The 16,811-nt window shown below is 39.1% G+C and overlaps 1 protein-coding gene across 7 annotated transcripts in view; it reads left to right on the top strand.

The window, feature by feature from the left end:
* epha3 (eph receptor A3) overlaps positions 1 to 16,811 on the top strand; it is a 107,301-nt gene that overhangs the window by 69,166 nt on the left and 21,324 nt on the right. For all 7 annotated transcript variants that reach the window (XM_039817405.1, XM_039817400.1, XM_039817399.1 and 4 more), the window contains 5 exons: positions 1,667 to 1,792; positions 6,037 to 6,222; positions 10,012 to 10,073; positions 13,858 to 14,067; positions 16,408 to 16,557. In XM_039817405.1, coding sequence (XP_039673339.1) covers positions 1,667 to 1,792; positions 6,037 to 6,222; positions 10,012 to 10,073; positions 13,858 to 14,067; positions 16,408 to 16,557 — 734 coding nt within the window. The remainder of the gene's footprint in view (positions 1 to 1,666; positions 1,793 to 6,036; positions 6,223 to 10,011; positions 10,074 to 13,857; positions 14,068 to 16,407; positions 16,558 to 16,811) is intronic.

The following is a 16,811-nucleotide window of genomic DNA, read 5'->3' as shown; positions in this document are numbered from 1 at the left end:
ATTAATACATTTTTGACCAGTGACTAAAAAGTTACTCTGATGTGGACCATTTTCTTGCTCCCTCTTTGTTGCTTGCCCTCTTTTACTCATATAAGATGCGTTATTTATTAGATACTCCTACCTTTATCTTTGACCCTATTGGCCCCCACACTCCCCAGGAACTAACTGAGGCTGTCCACTGCTTCATGAATAGTTTCAATAGGTCAGATGTAGAGCATAAATTTCCCCTCAGAGACTAATAAAGTACAACTTTATTACTTAAAGGATAGGTTCACATTTTTAAAATTTTTCTTGAAAACATATATCTCGCAAAGCCTGTTGAGTCATTCTTCATTAGTTGATTTGTGTGCATCACAAATTCACTAATTTCACCAAAACTCAATTACTGAGACAGTGAGGCCTACATCATCTTCAAAGTTTTAGTTTTGTTGGCCAGCGTTTGGTAAAGACATCATTTTTTTTAATGCTACTTCATAGTAAAGATGAGCGCTAGCTAGGGCTGGGCGATATGGCAAAAAATATGATCACGATAATCTTTTTCATATTGATCGATATCGATATTTATCACGATATATAATTTGATAATGCAGACAGTTTGAAGAGTATCCTGATAATGACTGAAGCCTGAAGAAACCAGAGGGTTCATTAGCTAAACTTTAGAATGTAGTTTATTAACATAAAAAATAGAACATAATTTAACAGTTAACTGTGCAAACATGCTTTATCTGCCGTAACAAAACAGTACAAGTTAGTAATGTAAATGCAAATGTAAAAAAAACAAAAAGCTGTGACTACTATCACATTACTTTTGGCAGGGCAGCAAACATCTTTTAATCGCTTTTCATATGGGGCAATTGTCGCAAAAAACGACACGATTGATTGTTGTTTTTCAGCCCCGCTAACGCTGCTAACAGCATGAGAACCACTAGGACTTTGGACAAAACTTGTGGGCGGACTAACGTTAACATGGGCCCGCATTTTCAAACTCTCGGTGTGGTCGCTGGGATGGTACCTTTTTAAGTGATGGAAAAGATTTGTTGTGTTTCCCGTCTTGGTCGACACAGACCGACGGCATATTTTGCAGACCGTGTTAATCTGCGCTTCGTCACTTTTGAGATATCCAAACCACTTCCATATAATTGATGTTTTGTTACCTTTTTTGTCAACAATTTAGGAGGAATAACGCAAGTTCACTTTCGACGTCGCTTTCTTGCCCATGCCCCTCAGTTCCACTTCCGCTCATTTCTTCCATTTTCTTCACCGCCGGTAACTCATACAATGCTCTGTGTAGGCAATGGGCATGTACTTTGCAAAAACTACTTCTTCCATTGACGTTTTTTTGGCGGTTGGCAAACAACTTTTGGTGCGCATTACCGCCACCTACTGGAATGGAATGGCGTTCATTTCTGCTGTGTGTTAGGCTGTTAGATCTATCTATATCGAGTAAAATATGTCCAAGTTAATCATCGTTATCAACCCAAATTTTATCACGATCCCATATTGAGATCGTTTTATCGCCCAGCCCTAGCGCTAGCTATGTGATATGTCCTTACAAAGTCATTAAAATGTTCAGAGGACATAAGGTCGAGGGACAGGACACACACAAGGAGGCACATATTGTTTTAAACGGTCATTAGCTGACACAATCTGCTCTCTCCTGCTGCAGTGCGTCTGCCGGGTATCAGGACCTACGTGGACCCCCACACCTATGAGGACCCGAGCCAGGCTGTGCACGAGTTTGCAAAGGAGCTGGACGCCTCCTGCATCGCCATCGACAAAGTGGTGGGAGCAGGTGAGAACGGACAAAGAAAAATGCTTGACCACACTGCATGCACAGATGAGACACCGTACATGTTTTTTTCAGGCAAGCAAAGTCAAACTAAGACCAAAGCTTATTTGCAAAATTGTATTTCATTTCTAGCATTTTTTGGAAAAAGGTGTCGATTGCTGCTAGTCTGTTGGAAAGTTATGTGTCAGTGACTTTCTAGAAAAATAACAGACTATGATAAACTCTCATTCATTTGTTTGGTGAAATTAATTATATTTCTAATTCTTGCTAAAATGAGCAATTAACTATCGCCTTACTGAATAAAGTAGGGATGTAAATTATAATACATGGGCTCAGATCACCGGTTTTCTTGGGTCATCAAAGGAAATGTTTATCAGTGCAGAAAATAGTAAGCTCAAAAAAGTAATTCCACATTTAAAAGTGTATAGAAATATGGAAATAAATAGTGTCTTCCTGTCCAGACCTCTTTTTCCCAAATCTCACCCTACAGTAACTTTACTTTCTTAGTCGTTCACACTATATTTAAATGACAAAGACACACCAAGTGCTCAACCACATACAGAAAAAAAATGAGGTGCATGTAGAGCCCCATATATCTACATTTTCGTAGCAGCAGGCTAGTTTAACTGTGTGCCATATACTGCACAGCTGGGCATGAGAAAGCATTTAATGTCCCAGCTTGAGGTCCCTTCTTTCCAGCCCTTCTCTATGATGGAGGGGGGGAGGATGGTGAAATTAGAAGTAGTTCTGCTCACCTTCAGTTGGTTCATTTCTACCTTGCCTCTTTCCTTCCTTCATCTTTTTTTTTTCTTCATTATATTCATTCTTTACATTTCCCACAGGCGATTGCCTGGTGCTCTAATTCTGAACTCTGTCTAATGATTGCAACAGTAAAACTACTCTCCTCTCCTCATGTACTCCCTGATAACTTGAGCAGGAGTGCAGATGAGAGGGTAATGCACTGTGATTCATGTCGAGTGCAGGCAGAATAGATGCAGACTAAAGCACACAGCGCATAACTGCAGGCCGGTCTCCAGAGTCCCACCAGACCTCCACACTGTAAAGCTGTCAGGATGGCCTGTGAGTCTAATACCTGACTCCACACTGGACTACGCAACATTCCACAATGCATTTTTCATAGTACATAGCAGACACAAAGCATATGAATATCTATAGTGGTAAAATGATACACCGGTGGCCTATTGATTAGAAATCAGAGGCAGTACAGACAAGCCAGTGGATACTTCCAATATGAAGCCTTTGTGTTTTTATTCATTGTAGAATCTATCAATACACTGATCTATGGGAATCCCTTCTCATGATTTGCTTGAATTATGGTCCAATTACAGAGACATGCATGTTTAATTACATTTACATTTAAAGGACTGTTGCAGGCATATAGAAGAGAGACAAAATATAATTAATGGAAAACATGAATGGAAATATTGTATTAAAACTATAATATATAACTGATACCACTAACTTCCTCCTAAAAACAATAACAGTTGAACCCTAATACCCTCACACACAGTTGAGTTCACACCGAAGAAGGCTACTCTACAGTATACTATACATTTTTAATGCGCACAGTGAATTGCAGAGGCAAAGTATATTTATTTTAGTGTGTCTCCATACTTACATGAAGTTCAACATCACATTGTGCAATAAGTCTATTTTTATCTATGCTGAAAAGCAACTGTGAAATCATGTTCAGGAGGTATTATATCCTACTTAGTACCACATAATTGTAACCAAACAAACTTTATGAGTTACAGTAGATGATTGGAGCCACTTGAGGCAAACTCTCTTTGGATAGTCCCGTGCTGCGCAGAATGACAAGTTTGTTAATTTATACCTTTAAGACAAAGTTATGATTATTTTGTTAGCATTCAGCAAGCACAGCTCCCTTGAGGCTTTGACATTAATTGCTTCTGAGAGAAACTGTGGTGTTGCTACATTTGAGTGCTAATGAAAAAATACCAATGTGATCAACTTTTAGCAACCAGTGCAGTAGTAGATGCAAACATATCTTAGATTATGAACAGAAAAACCCAGAAACCTTTTGCTGCTTTTAGAAAGCATGAAACCCTCAATAAGAAAAACAAAAAACATTGAGTTGTATGATATTGGAACACAGGTTGGATCGGAAATGGAGTGGAACTTCAGCTCTCTATTTTAAATCTATTGTAAAACAAGTAAATGTGAAGAAAACACCAGAGGTGAAGTCCGACAACTTCAATGCAACCAACCACCTGTGTGATTTTTTTTTCTAAACAATACAGACCATACCTCTTCTTTCTCCATCCCTGCCTCAATCCCCATCTGTCTTCATCAAACATGTTAACAAAACTTTGATCTTCTTGCCAATCGGTGATTGCGTGTTAAAAGACAGAACACATGTTCCGCTCTGCTTACATTGGTCAGACTTTAACATCAAAGTGGGATGCCTAGCTCTACTGAGAGCAGGAAAAGAGTGTCCCTAATCAAGTCTTATTAGACCGAGATCTTCTTTCTCAGAGTGACCACATAAAAAAATGTTGCCTTGGCCTGGCTCGTGGATCCACTGGTGAAGACCAGAAGAACAGGCATGCATTGGGTATTTAGACAGGTTGTAATTTTTCTGGCTTACGTTCTTTCAGACCCTTTCAAGTCCAAGGTTTGACCCATGCTCTCTGATCCGGAGCTGCTATGGGAAATGATTGTACTGGACTCTGAGAGATCTGCACGTGGCTTAGCTCTGACATCATCTCACAGTCAATATGCATATACATTATGGGGTAAAAGACAATCACACAGAAACACATACACCCAGATATACACATTCCACTCGTCTTCTACAGTGCAGCCAAATCCCCAGCCTGTCACCAGCTGTAACATGGCTGGCTGTCTTTGAAGTGGCCAGACTGCCGCAAGAGCTTACAGTACCTAGTGGAACTCACAAAACACACACATTTACACACATACAGGCAATGGGCCGAGGTAAACACGCACATCCCCTCACCAGCAAGGAATGCTAATTGTTCTCTCCCAGAGTGGATGTTGAATCACGCTGCGTTTTAATACGACAGTGAAGGAAAGTTGAAAGATCGCTTCGCTCTCTGAGCTGTTATTTGGACTGTGGATTGGGGTGGATCAGTTTCAAAGTTTATTACTACACATGGTGTCATTACTGTAATAAGAGGTCGTACCACATAATTATGCAGTTATCTCTCGCCAAGATCAATACATACTTTCCTGATTAATGGGAGTTAAGTAATTACAGGGCTAATCATCAAGATCCTCTTTGATCGGCCACTTTATCTTTGACTCTAAGTGGTCATTGTATCTGTAAAAATCGTATATCATGATGACACCTCACACAACAGTTGAACCGCTATTCTAATTAAGTGCACAAGAACTGCATTTATAGTACTTCTGTATCATGCTAACCTTGTAAGCAATACTCTTTAATGGTGAAACTGACCTAGTCATGGGTTAAGTGAATTCAAACATCCTTAAAAAATGGATGACATGTTGAACATAGCTTATCGTTTTGACTGTTGCAGTGGCTCAGTATGAAAATACAGACAAGCAACTAGTTTAGTTACCCAAGTTGTCCTGAAGTAGATCCCTGTGTAGTTAGCTATAAGTGCTAATCCAGGGGGCTAATTTTACATTTTTATTTTTGGTTGGACTCGAAGACAAGCGTTTCAAATTATTTGCGTAAAAAAAGTTTTTTGAAAAGTTGCACTGCTTTCCGTGATATACCATTTGTCAGAGTGTTTCCCCCATATCTACAATGGAGGTGGCATTTAAAGCTAGATTACCCATATTCTAACTGAACATAATTAGCCTATGAGAGTAAGAACCAGGTTGAAAAATGGCAGTTTAAGGCATTTGCTTTTCTAAAGATTGAGTCAGTTCCTTGTTGAGCCATAAATAATTAATTAAAGATGAAAAAAGTTACATGGGGAATTAGAATTTGAATCGTCATTACTTCACAGCTATCTTATTAGCATATACAACTTCATTTCTCATGAATTTGGCAAATATTTGGACCATTTCTTAGTGATATAAAGTATATCTTTACATTGTATCATCATAAGACAAAAATTTATAGCATTAAATAATGATCACTGTTTATAAGCAGGATTTCTGGTATAAGTGAAATCCTGACTGGTATATGTTTGAGATAAAAACATAAAAAAAAATGTCTTTTCATTTTGTTTTGTTGTATCTTCCATGATTTTTATCTTACTTAAACGTAGGTGAGTTTGGCGAGGTGTGCAGTGGTCGTTTGAAGCTTCCCAGCAAGAAGGAGATCTGTGTGGCCATCAAGACTCTCAAAGGAGGATATACAGACAAGCAGAGGCGGGACTTCCTCGCTGAAGCATCAATAATGGGACAGTTTGACCACCCTAACATCATCAGGCTGGAGGGGGTGGTAACACGCAGTAAGTGCATCAATGACTCATAACTTAATGTCACAGTGAAGGGAGTTAACTGTGTGGAAATCTATCTAAGTGATTCAATTTTCCAATTTTTTCAAGATTTCACATTATGGTGGTATTCTTTAAAAAAAAAAAATATATATATTTTTTTTAGAACCATGATTGTTACTTCAAATTAAATAACAATTGGGAAACACTTGGCAATAATGCTTAACAAATACAGTTTAAGCACAATGACAGAATGTAATATAATAAAATAGAATATAATAAAATAGAATTGAATAGGATAGATTAAGAGAGAACAGAGACATGTTTTGCATTCACAGTCCATCACAGAATCGGCATCTCAAGAGAGTCTTTTTACTGATTCCGGATTTGCCATTGTCTTTGACAAATGGCACTAAAGTGGCTGGCACTTCTGTGAAAGAGCGCAGGACTTTTATTGAGTTGCCGTGGTGTAAATCTCTTCAGATCAATGTGCTCTGATCAAAGCCTATGTCCAAAGCAGGCATAAATCCATAAATCCATATCTCTGACTCGCTCCCCTCTGGGCCTCTTTATAAGACTATCATTAGCACACAGAAGGCCTCTTTAAAAAGGAATGACTGCAGAAAAAAGGAAATAATGAGTCTGAACTTTGTCGCTGAGAAATGCGCCTGGCCTCTATATCCCTGCGGCACCGGGCTTTTAAAGTAGTTCTGCCAGTGTGGTTATTCTAAAGAGTGAAATAAAATACATGCAGAACTTCACTTACTTTATTGTCTCCAATTTTGGGTTCCTCTTAGTATTCCTCTCTCACTTGTTCTCCTTTTCTTCATCTGTCCTTTTCTTGATTAATCTCAATGCTTTAATTGCTCCCTGCCTCTTAAATTTTAGTCATTTGATTTCAGTAACTTACAAGCACGACAAGATTTCTTCTAATCGAAAACAGCATTGCCGAGCAATCAAAATGTAATGTGCTAAGAGCAACAAGCAGGACATATTGTGTCAATTAATAATTAATTATCTGTTGCTTTCTCTCCGAAGTTATAGTTGTTGCAGACATCAGAAAAAATTATATATATATATATATATATATATATATATATATATATATATATATATATATATATATATATATATATATATATATATATATATAAATAAAACTATTGATATTTCAGACACACTTATTATTCATCATTTTGAATCACCACTGACAGAATTTAAGCTACAAAATTGTAATTTACATGTGTCTTCTCAGAAGGAAAAATGAAACATTAAATTGTGGGATTTTTTAAATCATGTATGGAAGTTACCATCAACGTTTTCTGTGAGAATTCTGGGAATCAGATAAAATGGTAGGAAGTGGATTTAGTGATGGTTGGTAATAGTCAAAAACAGCAACGAGTGATTTTTTTGTTTACACTGTATAGGCCTACAATGAAATAATAATAAAAAAAAAATGACAAAAAAGTTTTTTGTTAATGAATCAAAACGTAGGACACACAAGGAAAGCACATTCACTGATGAATTCAGCATTATTCTAACGTCCTTGTTATTCAGTCTTGAACACAATAAATCCTGAAAGTGAAGGTTTTTATGTGTATGATCACTCATCATTGAGACTGTTTGCCTAATACATCTTACAGTACACCACTCTTCCTATTAATGTCCAGCCAGTGAAAAATGCTACAATAACACAAGACTGTGGTTTAATTTGATGCTTTTAGACTAATAGGGGAAGCCCAATATTCAGTAGTAGTGTGTGTGTGTGTGTGTGTGTGTGTGTGTGTGTGTGTGTGTGTGTGTGTGTGTGTGTGTGTGTGTGTGTGTGTGTGTGTGTACATGAGATTTGGAGGGATACCCTGAACACATGTGCATGAGCTGGAGCAGCATAAGTGCAGGGCATAGTTTTAGGAGGTCCATTTGATATGCTCTGACACACAGACACACACCTACACAAACACACACACACACACACACACACACACACACACACACACACACACACACACACACACAGCTGTAGGGTGATTTATTAAGCTGCTCCTGTTAATTCTTAATAATCCTGAGACTTTCACACCCCATTTACCTTGCTGCTGCTTTTGGCTGATTCACATGCTGCATATTTGCAGGCATGCACACACACACACACACACACACACACACACACACACACACACGTATGTACTCTTCTCTCACACACACCCACACTTGCACACACGCACACACTCACACTTGTGTTCACAGAATAAAGGGGTTTAGGGGCCTTTATCTTTGCTGCCAAAGTTGAGAATAGAGAGAAAGCGGGAAGGGAAGAGGGCGGAGGACAGGAGGGAGGACAGGGTGTGTGTGTTCCCGTCTGAAACTATAAAAGCCGTCCCCTGGTAAACGGAGCGATCTATCACAGCCTTTTAGGGATGGGGGGGTGTGGGTGGAGGGTGTTTAACTGTAGCTGTGACTGTGTTTGAATAATGAGAGATTTGTTTTTTACTGTAATTGTAAGAGAGTGTTGGAGTAAAAGTGGAGTGAAAGTGTTGGAACTATATTGAGAAAATGCATGCTGTTGTGAGAGTTAAAACTCTTTTTTTTACAGTAGCAAAAAAGCAGGAAACCTTATGTCATAGTGAAAAACTTATATGAGGGTAAAATTGAGAAGCAAAAAGTTTTTATTTAAATTGGGTGAGTGTTTTATGAAAGTAAAGTTTATTTTTTTCAATTTCTACAACCCTGACTTAACTCACCTACTCTTGGCTTATTTTGTCTGTTGTGCCAAATTGGACGTTTTTTTGTCAGCATCTGATTGACTCATAGGGGCATTTGGAATTGTAATTCACACCAGATCTGCTTTGATTTAATTAAAGATATTGAGTCAGGCAGCTTCCATCATTACTAATGGAAAGTTTATTGTTTTTCCAATGAGAGTAATATATTTGTTTCTTTAAACAACTAATTCCGTCACCCTCTCCACTCAGCCTGTGTCATTCCTGGGGGAAAAAAGTCAGTGTCTTACCAGATGTGAGGAGGGATCACATTAATAAATGCAAGAGGGATGGAAGGAAAAGGGAAGGATGGGATGATGGGAGAAGAGAGCCAGGGATGATAGAGAATAGGTAGGTCGGGACTGAAAGAGAACAGGAGGAGGAGGGAGGAGGGCACATTAATTTGAATAAAATGGAGAAGAAGCATACGGCTCGTGGTAAGGATGAAGCAGCGAGAACAAAGCCATCTGGGACACAAACAAGTCCTGACACTGGCGCTGAAACAATGGCTGATTTAAAGGTTTCTTAAAGAGTTTCTTTTTCTTTTTCCCCCTGTAATAAACCTTGTGTTGGCTGTATTCTGATCAGGTACAGATGATAGCAGGCAGAGTGGATTTACAACCAGATCTTTCACGGAAATAAAGAAATAAAGATGTCACACTTTGACAGCTGACCTGCTGGGACCCTTAAACTATGACTAGGATAATTTTATTCTGCTGAGTGTGTGTGTGTGTGTGTGTGTGTGTGTGTGTGTGTGTGTGTGTGTGTGTGTGTGTGTGAGACAGAGAAAAAAGAGCTCAACCTGGTCCCTATCAGGACCCATGTATGTCTACTTTTAGTCAAGTTACAGCCCTCCCTGTTGACTCCCTATGACTTTGCCAGTTTCAGAGAATAAAAATCTGAAATTAATACGATGTTGGGCTATGAGCGTCTTTTGTTATGGTGGAGTGTTTTGGCTGGTCGTTCTGTACTACAGCAAACATAAGTCATTTTTCAAGTTGCGATACAACTGATGTAACCAATACTGAAACTTCCCTTTCTGTCACAGGTAAACCGGTCATGATTGTTACAGAATACATGGAGAACGGATCCCTGGACAGTTTCTTGAGAGTAAGTATTACACACATACACACATTTGGAGTTTAGAGTGGATATCATGATGCATCTTAGTGGTCCACACCCTGAGGAAGTTGGGGGAGCACAAACTCAATGGCTAGCTGAGGATTAAGGAACCCACACCAGGGAACACCTTAATGTTCTGAAAAAAATGTCTTGTCTTGCACCTGTACAACACAAACATCACACATCAGTTCACTCTGTCAAGCAGTACAGTAAATCTTTGCTTTTACATTTTATTAATGACAATGGTCTACAAAGCTTGCATTTACAAAATGCTGAACACTGATTTGGTTCAGGCAGTTGTTAAAAACACGGAAAAATCAAACTATTTACCCTAAAAGTGCAGGACTGTTAAAAAACAACATGCTGTTTTCTGCTTTCAATCATTGACTAAAGATTAAATCTTTCTTTCTGGATGCTATCAAATAACAGACATTGATTTAAAAAATAAACTTGTATATTAGAAAATACTGTAATAATAAATGCCAGTTTCACACATGTATTATACTTTTTTAGTCTTATTGTTATTATGAAAGTAACAAATTTGGTCCTGTGGCAAATTTCTACACTTGTTTAAAGAAAAGGTTTAAGGCTTCTCTATCGATTCCAGTAAACACTGTATGTACCTGAGCATTTTAGCAGTTGTGACAGTTTCAGCTAACCTTTCTATACAGGGCTTATCAAATGACAAGCTTTTATGAACTGTATCCCCGCTGTTCTTCAGGCCAGGAGTGAATTTGATTCTTACAATGCCTCCCTCTCTTAAAGAGGAATTGACCTGCCTTGCTGAAATTAGCCAAAGCACAACAGCCAAGCCACAGCCCTGGCATGGAAGCATGAGTACTGATGCCTGTTTTAGCCCTTTTCCACATGTGTCTGCACAGTATCCAGACACATGCAGGAGGAGTAGCTGTTGTTTCCTGACATTTTCCCAGAGGCCTGCACTTCATCATTGAAAAATGTGTCATATGTGCAAACACACACATGCAAATGCATAGCTCATGTATTGTAGCTTATGTCCATATTCTGAATCTGCAAAGCTTTGAAGTGACTAAGCCAGGTGGTCTGGCCACTAATTGCTCCAGACGAAGTGGGAGGTGAGGTGGGCCCGTTTGTTTTTCAAAGGAAAACACACTCATCTTACACTCATCTCACAAATTATGCGGTCTTTGTCAAACACAGAGCAAACTAGTGCATGCAAAGAGCAATGGATAGAAATCCAATTAGACACAGACAAACTACTCAGTCACATGCTATATGGAGCCTTGTGCAAACCCTGAGCAAAAACATCAACATCAACGTTGTCAGCTGTCTAATGGTATTTCATCATCTCAGGCTCTCCTTCTGTCTTCTTTGTTTGTATTTCTTGCCCATTCAGATGTATATATATAGGTATATAGATATAGGCTTACTCACAAACACTCGTTGGTGTAAACTAGTGAACGCTCCCGATTGCCAATGCAAACAGAAAAAAATATGGTTTTTGTTTATATCTCATCTAGTCTGTAGAATGCTTCATCTAACAAGTTTGCAAACATTTTGTTGAGCTAAAAAATCCATTTGAGATCTTAAGGATTTTCCTATTACGAAGGATCTACATCCATATGCTTTCATTGTAATACAGTGCCTTGCGAAAGTATTCAGCCCCCTTGAACTTTTCGACCTTTTGCCACATTTCAGGCCTCAAACATAAAGATATAAAACTGTAATTTTTTGTGAAGAATCAACAACAAGTGGGACACAATCATGAAGTGGAACGAAATTTATTGGATATTTCAAACCTTTTAAACAAATAAAAAACTGAAATATTGGCGTGCAAAATTATTCAGCCCCCTTAAGTTAATACTTTGTAGCGCCACCTTTCGCTGCGATTACAGCTGTAAGTCGCTTGGGGTATGTCTCTATCAGTTTTGCACATCGAGAGACTGACATTTTTGCCCATTCCTCCTTGCAAAACAGCTCGAGCTCAGTGAGTTTGGATGGAGAGCGTTTGTGAACAGCAGTTTTCAGTTCTTTCCACAGATTCTCGATTGGATTCAGGTCTGGACTTTGACTTGGCCATTCTAACACCTGGATATGTTTATTTGTGAACCATTCCATTGTAGATTTTGCTTTATGTTTTGGATCATTGTCTTGTTGGAAGACAAATCTCCATCCCAGTCTCAGGTCTTTTGCAGACTCCATCAGGTTTTCTTCCGAGAATGGTCCTGTATTTGGCTCCATCCATCTTCCCATCAATTTTAACCATCTTCCCTGTCCCTGCTGAAGAAAAGCAGGCCCAAACCATGATGCTGCCACCACCATGTTTGACAGTGGGGATGGTGTGTTCAGGGGTGATGAGCTGTGTTGCTTTTACGCCAAACATAACGTTTTGCATTGTTGCCAAAAAGTTCGATTTTGGTTTCATCTGACCACAGCACCTTCTTCCACATGTTTGGTGTGTCTCCCAGGTGGCTTTTGGCAAACTTTAAACGACACTTTTTATGGATATCTTTAAGAAATGGCTTTCTTCTTGCCACTCTTCCATAAAGGCCAGATTTGTGCAGTATACGACTGATTGTTGTCCTATGGACAGAGTCTCCCGCCTCAGCTGTAGATCTCTGCAGTTCATCCAGAGTGATCATGGGCCTCTTGGCTGCATCTCTGATCAGTCTTCTCATTGTATGAGCTGAAAGTTTAGAGGGACGGCCGGGTCTTTGTAGATTTGTAGTGGTCTGATACTCCTTCCATTTCAATATTATCGCTTGCACAGTGCTCCTTGGGATGTTTAAAGCTTGGGAAATCTTTTTGTATCCAAATCCGGCTTTAAACTTCTCCACAACAGTATCTCGGACCTGCCTGGTGTGTTCCTTGTTCTTCATGATGCTCTCTGCGCTTTACACGGACCTCTGAGACTATCACAGAGCAGGTGCATTTATACGGAGACTTGATTACACACAGCTGGATTCTATTTATCATCATAAGTCATTTAGGTCAACATTGGATCATTCAGAGATCCTCACTGAACTTCTGGAGAGAGTTTGCTGCACTGAAAGTAAAGGGGCTGAATAATTTTGCACGCCCACTTTTTCAGTTTTTTATTTGTTAAAAAAGTTTGAAATAGCCAATGAATTTCGTTCCACTTCATAATTGGGACCCACTTGTTGTTGATTCTTCACAAAAAATTACAGTTTTATATCTTTATGTTTGAGGCCTGAAATGTGGCAAAAGGTCGAAACGTTCAAGGGGGCCGAATACTTTCGCAAGGCACTGTATGTATCCATTTAAGCATTTTAAGCTATCAGTGTTGATAGTTTAAAATGAGAGGAGTACTGTAGTCTTGAAATACTGTATTTAGACTCTTGGGCGTAGTCATGGATACTTATAACGAATCCAAACAAAATGACACAAAAATCAGGTCATACAACTCAAGATAAAGGGCTTTCATTGGTCATCACAGAAGCCATTGTATGATAAATATGTGCACCATATGTAATAAATAGCATCATATATGTGGTGGATAACTGGACTGGACTGATTAAAAAAAAAAAGCATTTCAGTAATGTATGTAATGTCTCTCTGGCTTTGGTATATCACCATGAAGATGAGGTACAGAATGTCAAAGGTGGTTTTTAAAGGTTAATGAAAATGCTGCGGTTACTTATGTAGAAAGGTTTCATTTCATGCAAATAGAAAGAAAGGTCAGACTCCTTTTGTGTTATATCATATATTAAATGTGTGGCCGTGTGTACCTCGTGTTTTATTTCTTCCTTTCAATTTTCTTTCTTTCTTTTAGAAACACGATGCCCAGTTTACAGGCATCCAGTTGGTTGGCATGCTGCGTGGCATCGCCTCGGGCATGAAGTATCTGTCAGACATGGGCTACGTTCACCGAGACCTGGCAGCTCGAAACATCCTGGTCAACAGCAACCTGGTGTGTAAAGTGTCAGACTTCGGCCTGTCCCGAGTCCTGGAGGACGACCCGGAGGCTGCTTACACTACCAGGGTGAGCTGGAGCACAAACACAATCTGAGGACATAAATGACAGCAAGAACAAATATGTTGGGCACTGTGCTAGGGCAGAACCCTTTTTCTTCCAGGAATGTGTTACTTAAAATGCAATGTTACATAAAACTTTCTGAACACAACAATGGGATATAGTATTCAATACAATAGCTCTACAACTGGATATATTTTCCCTTTAAAATCAGAATGATCTTTTTTTCCTCTCCAGCAAGAATGAGCCGAAAAACCAAACAGCAATAATGTTCTTGTCTTTATGCATACAGACTCCATCATAATCAGCTCCACATTTACACCTCTCACAAACACACATGCTGTATACTTTCAGTATTTTCCCTCTTCCATTTTCCGACTGTGGCAAGGGAGAAGAACATCAATAAAAACAGAGTTGTGATAAGACTGACCCAAAAATCCCCAGAGCTTGGCCTCGCTGGATCACGATACAGAAATGGCAAACATACACCAATTGGGGAGGTCATTGAGAGGACCGCTCCAAGCACCATGTGCCTTGAAGGGACGTATTGCATCGTTGACCCATCCACCACACTTAGGTTTCATCCCAAAAGTGCATTTTGAGTCTCTACAGAATTTGGTGAAGTTCATCATATGACACCTGCCCATTGTCTCCTTCCATATTAATGATTTACCCTACTGTACGTGATACTCTCAACTCTCAGATCACGTTTACTTTGCAACTGGGCCTCAACTCTGAACTTTTTAGATATTGACACCTTAAAACCTGAACAACCACAGTCTGGATTAAAATTGATTTGATTTGCCAAAAACATCAATGGAATTTCCATAGCAATTTTACTGAACTGTGGGAAATCTCTTTGCTGAGCATATTTCTTGCAACGCCCCAAAGTATAGTGCTCAGGCAAGGAAAAATGTCCATCTTAAGAGAAACCTTAAGAAAAAACCTACTGTAGTAGGTGAGACAATTCAGTTTTGAAAAAACAAGTGTCCACATCTTGGAGGTAAACATATGACAATTCGAGGACACTTCACTTGTTTCACTTTCACAGCACATGTCACAAAATGAAACATTATCAGCAGGCACGCAATACTTCAGGCATTCATCTGTACCTTTTGCAGCGTGTGTGTGGTCATTTTCATCATAGGATCCTGTGCTCTAGACCATGCGTGCAGCCCCTTTAAACATAGTATAATTTGCTGGCTGAGAATTGCTTGTCAAATAAACAGTCAGTGTGCCGTTTGCCTTTATCCCAGAAATACATAATCTAAAATAATAAAACAGAATAATAAATTCACATAACCGCTCCACACATACAGTAGAAGGAGATTTCCATCCAACCCTCACTGGAACTTTCTGTTATTTTTATACTTCTCTAGCCTTGACTTTTAAGGCAAAAACTATAGTTTTACTTTGTGTATGTTTCAGTGCATGTAAGTCAGTGTCTCCTAGTGTTTCTTGACGAATCAAGCAGTATGAGAGTGTGTTTTGGAAGTGGAATGTTGTGTGTATGTGTGTGTGTGACTACAGCACCGGGGCAAGAGCTGAGCATCTTGGCTGATATCTGTTAGCTTTGGCTGCCATCGGCCTCCTTTTCTCAGCTCCATTTTCTTCATTTGTCCTGCTTCTCAGCTAGAATGACAAATGCAGCAGACACTGAGAGGTCGTGCACGAAACTTTGGAGTTTGGTTTGATTAACATGTTGTGTTTTTTAGGTTGATGCAGATAGCATTTGATTAAAACTGAATATGGCCATACATTTTTGTACTTACAATAAGGTTCAATGCCACTTTATATGACTCCTTTTAAATCTGCTTTATGTATTTATTTATTTTTAATATTTCTGTAGCTTATATTTTGTTAAAAAACAAATGAATCAATGTGACATAAATACCTCCTTTGAATGTTTTACTGCAGGTCCTCTGCACCACTTAGTAATAATACTTCAGATAACTGCTACAGTCCTGGATCTGAGGTTGAGATCACCGTGCTCAGTCCAAACCACTGAGCCCATTGGGGTTAAAGGATTTCAGAACAGCTCATAAAATTGTCTGAATGTTTCAGGACATGTAGGTCTTTGCATGTGACATAAACCATGTGTATTGGCTGTAATACATCCAATATTACATGCATTACTTGCAGTCATTTCTGTAATATTTACACCATCAAAGTTATACCATAAAACTTAACACATTGTTGTCACCCAATGTCCTGTCAATCCATTTCTATTTTTGAGGAGTATTTTGTAACGTCTGATATGTGATCTTGTATGAAATTTAAGAACAAAAGTGTAATGCCACTGACTGACTGAAAGACTGATTTATCTTTCTCTTATTCTCTGTCACTCAGGGAGGTAAGATCCCTATCCGGTGGACAGCTCCAGAGGCTATTGCCTACAGGAAGTTTACATCAGCCAGTGATGCTTGGAGTTATGGCATTGTGCTCTGGGAAGTCATGTCATATGGGGAACGGCCATACTGGGAGATGTCCAATCAGGATGTAAGTATTGCTATGTTGTCAAGTTCCTTTAGCAGGGGTGTCTGTGTGGCGCAGCCACAAAAGCCAGCTTTGCACATTTGACAAGTTTTACTGATGAGGAGTAATGTTTTTCCACTGCATGGTACGACTCGATTAGACTCTATACTTGAGTTTCTCTTTTTTGGTTTTCCATTAGCAAAAGTTGTGGACAGTACCTGGTACCTTTTTTGGTACCACCTCCATTAAGGTTCCAAAGGAGTTGACCCGATACTAAA

The sequence above is a fragment of the Perca fluviatilis genome, chromosome 12, assembly GCF_010015445.1.
Source record: "Perca fluviatilis chromosome 12, GENO_Pfluv_1.0, whole genome shotgun sequence".
Classification (NCBI taxonomy): Eukaryota; Metazoa; Chordata; class Actinopteri; order Perciformes; family Percidae; genus Perca; species Perca fluviatilis.
Note: the sequence above shows the minus strand (reverse complement) of the source record. Positions and strands in the feature narration are given on the sequence as shown.